The sequence below is a fragment of the Acanthisitta chloris genome, unplaced genomic scaffold, assembly GCF_000695815.1.
Source record: "Acanthisitta chloris isolate BGI_N310 unplaced genomic scaffold, ASM69581v1 scaffold11542, whole genome shotgun sequence".
Taxonomy (NCBI): Eukaryota; Metazoa; Chordata; class Aves; order Passeriformes; family Acanthisittidae; genus Acanthisitta; species Acanthisitta chloris.
In genome coordinates, this window is record NW_008662183.1 from 597 (window position 1) to 8,583 (window position 7,987).

Consider the following 7,987-nt stretch of genomic DNA (forward strand, 5'->3'; position numbering starts at 1 on the left):
AGTATTGAAAAGTTCCTTATTATTTCTTTTCTGATTCATGCTGGTATAATTCTGCCTATTGCTCTGACTTACTATTTACCTCTTCTCCTTAACCATTATATTCTTTAGTCAAGGTGTTTGTACTCAATTAGTCAAGTCTAATTAGATTTCTCAGTGGATTAATTGCTTGTCTCACTTTCACAATCTGTGCAGTTTGTTGCACAGTTTTGCAAGGAGTTCCCAGAAGGCACTCTCAAATTCCTACATACACAAGATCCAGATTGGTTTCTGAAAACAGGTCACAATTGGAGCTTGAAACTTGTAATCTGAGTTTAAAATTTATTTTGCATATGAAACTTCTTTAGCTTACAGTCTAGGGAAGATGTTTTGAATCAGAAAACTGAGTTTTGGTTTGCTCAGCTCTAGTGAGAATATATAAAATCTGTTGTTTGAAAAGCTACAAACAGAAGATGTGCTTTGTAACATAAGGCCTAGTAACAACTCCTAGATTTCAAATTATTCAGTAAAGACGAACAGACTTCTCCTGCACTGTTATTTAGAAGCTGAGAAAATCTCATGCCTAGGACTCATCTGCTGGCATTTCCTGGCAGACTCTTTGCTCTCCCTGTGCCTCAGTCTCCCCACCTGTGCAATGGGGATATTTCTGCTCTTCTCCATGTTTTTGGAGCAAATCGCTATTACTTAATTTCTTGGCTACTGTTCATTTCATGGCACAGAGATATAGCAAGGTTCATTCTCTCCTGAGCATACATAAAAATTTGGGAAACAGAAGTGCTAAAGTGTCTGGCTCAGCAGAGTCTGTTGGGCGGATATGATTTCCTCTCCCTCGGACTCATTAAGGTGGAACTTAGATCAAAACCAGGCTGATGTAATGACTCCCTTGCCAAGGGTGTTTTAAATACTAGTTCATTTTTATAATGTTTGATGAAATCCTCTATTGGGCAATCCTTGGAAAGAAGTGCTGCACAATTTTATACTATCTTGGTATTATTAATTTCTAATAGGTTCATATTTATCTTTCGGAATTAGAACTTTAATTATAAGAGTAAGTCTTACACAAGTGTTACACACCTCCCATTTTCCCCATAGTATTTATCCTAATGAAATAGTCATTTGCACTAAGGATTACCTGATATCACCTGTTAATCCTGAAAGAGAGGTAGTGATTGTAATAATTGTCTTTCGTCCCTTTTCTTTTGCAGATACAGGCTGGTACCTGAGGTCTGCTTCCCCGAGCAGTACTACGATGCTCTGCGTGCTACTAAGCATTTCTTGCAGCCTGATGTCTTAGCTCAGTATTCGGTTGACCCAAGTCGAATTGCAATCTCTGGTGATAGTGCAGGAGGAAATTTGGCAGCTGCTGTGTGTCAGCAGGTAACATCCAGTGTCTCTGATGTATCACACTGCGAAAGTCCTGAATTCAGTGATGCAGATAGGTCAACAGATTCTTTGTACTGCATCATCACAAGGTGATGTGCCAGCCCTAAAAACAGAATGGTAGAAAGCATCTAGTGACTTCACAGAGGAAAAAATGAGTCAATCTTAATATGAGTCATATAGCTTGCAATGTCTTGCTAGTTGTTAAGGACCAGATTTTAAAAGCAAGAAGCTAAATGACTTTTTTTACCCATTTTGCTGGTGAATTCTTAATTTTCTAAGGAGGCATAATTTATCAGTTTGGCTTCCTATATTTAGATAATTGTCTCTGAAAATGTTTCTATTACTTTCAAATACAAATGGACAAAAAAAAGTACAATAAATGAAGCATAATTGTTCTGTTAGATTGTCTTCCTGTAGCATTTTGCAATTTTAAGGAAATTTCTTTTGTATATCTGCAGTTTAAATGTAATCTGAATTTGGTCTAGTAAAGAGTTTAAAGGCAGCCTGGGGCAAGCAATAATGTTTTTCATGGTTGTGTGGAATATTATTATTACTGTCTTTTTCCTATTGCCATAACCGTTAGTGATAAGAAAGCAGATACCATGTCCAGATAATTAATTATCATGACAACCTTGCAATATTGAATCAGGGTGAAAAAAAAGACGATAAGAGACAAATTAATAAGAGACAATTACAATAGAAGTTTCAGTATTGAGGACTGATGAACATGATAGTACCATGTTTTGTAAAAAGCGTTCCTAATTCAATTTCCTGATGCATAATTCTTTTTAAACACGATGAGATATGATAGAGAACTGAGGATCTTGTGTAGAAGAAGAAACAATGAGTTTGCTGACTCTTCCAGTAAGACAATTAGGGGGCACCAAATGGTTAATTGATAGACTCACACCAAATGCAGGGGGCAGGGTCAAGTCAGACACAGAGGTGCTTCTGCGACTGGCAAGCCTTTGCTAGAAGTAAGCTGTGCATGCCAACAATCTGCATTTGCTGAAAAAACCCACTTAGATCAATTTATGGGAGAAAAATCCATGAAAAGCTGTTAAAAGCAGGAGTAGCTCCTTTGATTCGGGAAGTCCTTCAGTTGCCACTTGTTAAACTGGGCTCTGTGTTAGAGACATGCCACTTCACACTTCTTTTTTCTTCTTCTTGTACCCCTCAATAAACTTGTCACAAGAGCCACGTTACCAGTATAAGAGCAAAATTCTGCCTAAAAATTGTCAAATGGATGTTCACTTGGATGAAGTTCTAGGTTGATATGTTTATTTCCTTTGTAATCCCAGTGCTATCCTATGTTTTTCCCACAGCTTAGCAAAGATGAGGATTTGATCATCAGACCAAAACTGCAGGCCTTAATTTATCCAGTCCTTCAGGCATTTGACTTCAATACACCTTCTTATCAGCAGAACATGAATATGCCTGTTCTTCCTCGTTATGTCATGATCAATTACTGGATAGATTATTTCAATGGGAACTATGACTTGGCTCACGCACTGCTGATTAACAACCACACTGCTCTTAACGTTGGCCAAGCTCTCTCTTTCAGAGGACGTCTGAACTGGACATCTCTGCTGCCTTCATCATTCAAAAAGAACTACAAGCCTGTAGTACAAACCACAGGCATGGCTGAAATCATCCAGCAGATGCCAGCGCTGCTGGATGTACGAGCAGTCCCACTGCTTGCAGACAATGAGACTCTGCAGCTGCAGCCAAAGACATATATGCTGACCTGTGAGAACGATGTCCTGCGAGACGATGGGGTGATGTACGCCAAGCGCTTGGAGAACGCCGGCGTGGAAGTCACACTGGATCACTTCGATGACTGCTTTCATGGCTGTATGATATTCACCGTTTGGCCTACTGACTTCTCTGCAGGTGTTCAGACCAGGAACAGCTATATCAAATGGCTGGATGAAAACCTCTGAGGAGAGAGTCCCTCTGGAAGACACACGGTGTGCAGCTCTGGTGTCTGTTCTTGCAGAAGAGCAAACAATGAAAAAGTGCACTTTTCCAAATTCTGACTTCATCATTCAGCTGCAGCTGCTGGGGGTACAGACCACTAACTGCAGCTTTTACTAGCTCCATTGGCCTTGCCCAGCAAAGTATTTTGAGAAGTATTTTTTCAAACTTTGCTATTTTTTTTCCACCTTCTTTCAGATGTCTGTTGCCAAACATAAACAAATGTTGAGTAGGGAGATCAGCATTCCTGTAGGATTCTTAAGTAGCCGCAACTTGCAAGCTTTGACTCAATTAATTAGGCACAAAGGCCCCGGTTTTCAAGTGATGTGAGGTAAAGCCAAACACCCGAATATGTAAAACTGGGAGCTAGTTTTCAGCAGTGTTGAGCATCTGATGCCACAGTGTGAGCACTCACCTTTGGCGGCTGAGCCATGCACTTGAATGGCAAGCATGGATTTAGGTGTTGGCTTTTAGGGACATAGGCAAATGGCTCATTTAAATTTCAAAGGAAAAAACTCTTCTAGGCAGTTAAGATGACGCTAGACAAGTCTCTTAGCCAAACTTGTAACTCAGCCTTGGAATTTGGTCTTTATTGCCATTTAGTTATTTATATTTTTAAAATGCACAGGATTAAATATATTTTGAATAGAAAGTATTACAGCATACACACAAAAGTGTAGGATAAAATGTTTTGTGTAGCAGCAGAATCCAGGTTGCTTCTGTGAGTGACCTTCAAAGATGGTTACTTACTTGGCTAAAGAATGTGACTTCATCTGTGTTTAAAGCCTCAGTTGTAAGACCTTAAAGAAAATACTGAGCTTGCTACGAATAATCTGCTGTGTGGTTTGCACTAATGTTTGTAATTAATAGTAGAAGTTTTTGTTCATTTATCTTTCTTTTGTGCTTGTAGTGTTTATTGTGGAAGCAAGTGGGCTCCAATCTATATGGAAGATTTAAATCTGAGCTTTGCAGCTGAGCTGTGTCTGTCTTGTAGACTGACCCAAAACACTAGGTAAGATGATCTTGCTGTTGAGTAACAAATCTCTACAGTTCGAGCCAGTCTGTAAAGTTCAGACAAGCAGGACAGGGGAGTGAAACCACTTGGGACCGTGTATATTGCACAGGTTGCTTGTGCCTTGCAGAAATGAAAGCTGTGTCAGAAGCCCAGTGTGTTCCTAGGCAAAGAGGAGAGAATGGCTGCCCCATAACTAAGGTAGTAGATTAAACTCATCTTCAGCTTTACCACAGACTTTCTGTGGGACCCCAGGAGAACATTGTAATCTCCTTATGTCCCACTTGTGCAAGGGAGGGAGTAGTAATTTCCTACCTCCCAAAGGAGCTGTGGAGCTGAATTCACAGGTGTGGGTGAAGCACATGGATATGATGGTGACTGGCAGGTGTTCAACAGCTTTTGACTTTCCATCCTTCTCCAAGAGCTGGCCCTGAGCAGCCTGTCCCACAACAGGAGTGCTGCTGGGCTGCAGGTCCTCCTGGGCACTTAGCTCACCTCTGTCCTGTCTCCTGTAGGAGTACTCTAAAGTGAGAGTTCTTGGCCCTTGGAGATCATGATAAAGGCAATTTCATTAGAGCATAGCATTTCTTATGGCAGGATTCTGAAAAGTGATTTTAAAAAAACCCCAACAGGTACCGGTAGATCAAACTGCCTTCTGACATTCAAAATATATACAAAACAGTCCACTTTCATGGTCATTTATATTAAATAAGAGAATGCCTTTGCTGAATCATTGCTTCCTAGAAGCATCAAGTTGTTAATGTAGTTGTATGTATTAAGAAAAGCTATTAATTAGACCAGACCTGGATGTCAGCTCAGGCAGGCAGGCCAGAACTAATTCCCAGCATAAGTTCACACGGAGATCACAAGGCAAAGCTTTTTCACAGTGGCCCAGATTCTTCTTTCATTTAGCTCGTTACAAAGACTTGGTGGAATTAGAGCAGCCAAGTGACAATCTGAATCAGAATAAATTTTGATCAACATATCCAATTAACACTGCAGAAGAAATCAAACTTTCTGTGTGGATTCAAACTCTTTCCTCCTTTGTCTCCTAAGTACAACTTCGGTAGATATAATTTCTGCTTAATACAGACAGCAACCAAAGTTATGTCCATTCAAAAGACAAATTACTAATCTGCTCCAGAGTCCTTTCCCCTTATATGGAGACAGCTACATTTACCTGACTTTAAACTATGACTAAAACACTAAAAAAATATACTGCTACACTGAGGCATAATAACAGGCTTCTTCCTGAATTTCCCACTTAAAGAGTAAACCCATGTCAGAAAAGATGTAATTTCTATCTACTCACTGTCATTAAAATATAGTGTAACTGTAGTACTGCAAAACAAAAAGGTTAATATTCCTATAAATCCTGTAATAATTAAGTTTTCCTGTGAGCTGTCTGCAAAGCTTTAGCTCAGCATTTGTTTATAGCTTAGTTATAAATATCTGCTATGAACCTATAATATAATTGCTGCTGGTTTTTTTAACTGAAATGAAAGGGAGAGCTGGAAAATATATATATATATTCATGGAGTCAGATGTAAATTTCCTTCATGCACTGAAGCACATTAAAGTCTTGGCACAGGAAATGGTAGTAAGTTTATAACTGGAGTGAACGTGTTTACTAAGTCATCACCAGCCTGATGTGACATCTGAGATCGCAGCACAACATGGATGTGATGTTACAGTATTAACTACTTCTGTCAAAGTACCTTGACTAGTTTTCTCTAGCAGCTATATGGTTTAGTAAATGATAGCTGCAAAGACGTGTGATGGATCCTATACCATAGAAAAAGAGGTCGGAGTTCCAGCTCTAAAAAGACCTTTAGTATACAGCCACAACAAGACACTTGATCAAATTCAGTGTAAACCTTGGAGTAAATGTCAGTCCAAACTCAACTTTCCTCCTCCTTCGCTTTGTTCTCCTTTGCTCGCAGTCCCTATGTCCAAAATTGAAAGTTTAGGGTTGTTTCCAGCTGTGCTGCTGCAAGCTCCTAGAAACTGAGCACTAACTCAGGGTTACAGAAAATTGATGCCTGATAGCAAGGGGTTAAGATTAATCCGTGTTACAACACCTCGATTTGTTCATCCACTTAGTCCTACACCTCCAAGTATTTACTCAGGCATACCTAGCACCTTCTTCTCTTGGTTATTTCACAAAGCAGTTTAGGGCACTTTGCACCTTGTAGGATCAGAGCAAGTGTTTGTAACAATAGTTCACCTGTGCATGGTAGAGTCAAGTCTTCTAAAAGAAGATACTCAGTAAGTTTGTCTACTTACCTTTTCCTTAAATCAATTAGTATAGCTAACTACCCTTTGTAGACAGCTTTTCTTCCCCTCCTACTGTTAGACTTTATCTATCTATTGCAAGAATATTCCTGATGGCCATCAAAGCATTCAAATGAAAGCTTTTAAAAAAAAAAAAAGGCAAAAACAACTTGCATAACAGAAACTATAATGATTCATATGCTGCTTTCATAGACGTGAGAACTATATTAGTAGGTTCCCAGTATTTTGGCCAATATTTGCAGCAATAAATGGAGGTTTTTTCTCCCTAGCTTAGGGCCTCTTTAAAGGATGGGTGTTCAGCATTTCTGGAAGCCTAGACCTGTTTAAAGATGTTTCTTGATACATAAAACTCACAAATAAGTTGAGTTTCCTAACCTAAGTAATTCCAAAATTGCATCCCCAACAAAGGTGAAAGACCATTGTGGGGTCTAAGCCCTGCAAACTAAAAAGAACTGCTTTATCTCTAAAACATTATTTTGTAGTGTTTGGGCCTCTATATTTTTTTAATCCCTTACCAGACTTGGATTAGAAACCTTTTGAAATAAAAGTATTAGAAGTAGATAAACCTGAGTTAAACCTTTTAAGCTGCTACGATTAGTTAGAATAATATTTTTAAAAACCCCAAACTAGCTGGTTTAATGTTCTCATATTTATGATGTTCAAACCCTCAAAGTACAACATACTTGATGTGAATGCATTCAATACCTTATGCATGACTGGTTTTTGCTTTTTTCCCAGAGCAGGGGAAAGATTTGTAAGATCTAATTACTAAGTGTGATTGAGATGTGCTATCAAAATGAAGAACAAATAAACAAAGTGAAACATATCTGTGATTTATTTCTTTTTCCCAGGAACACTGATTTTGTATTTCTGAGTATTGCCAATTTGATTTTTGGTTGTGTTCAAGGCAGGAAACCTTGCCTGTGTGTCTGTGGGCTGAGAGGGTGACACCCTCATACTTTGTTTTGCCAAATGATTAGTGGTCACCACATCTGCTAGTGCTGAGGAGTGGACGATCCCTGCACTGGTGCTGTTCTTCTCTCTCCAGATAAACATGTTCTCCATTCTGATCCATAAACACATTTTTATATGTCTATAGATTATGTGTATGTTTGAAGTCTCTTTTAGCCAGTGAAAGCCCAGGTTCCTTTTTCATTCCTATTTGCCTTCCTTACACGTTCTTTCTTCCCGAACTGTAACCCATTTTCTGCCCCTGTTCTCTCATTTATTGATGATCATAGCAGCATTGCTTTTGAAATAGCCTAATGAGGGGTTTGCCATTTTGTCTAGCAAGCTCCTGTGACTTTCACAGAATATAAAGCT

The 7,987-nt window shown here is 39.1% G+C and overlaps 1 protein-coding gene across 1 annotated transcript; it reads left to right on the forward strand.

The window, feature by feature from the left end:
• Positions 1-1,202: 1,202 nt before the first annotated feature.
• NCEH1 (neutral cholesterol ester hydrolase 1) lies at positions 1,203-3,323 on the forward strand (the record flags this gene model as incomplete). The annotated part of the gene is made up of 2 exons (XM_009070509.1): positions 1,203-1,374; positions 2,706-3,323. Coding segments are annotated over 2 exons (790 nt in total), but the record flags the coding sequence as incomplete, so codon positions are not given.
• Between the last annotated feature and the right edge of the window lie 4,664 nt (positions 3,324-7,987).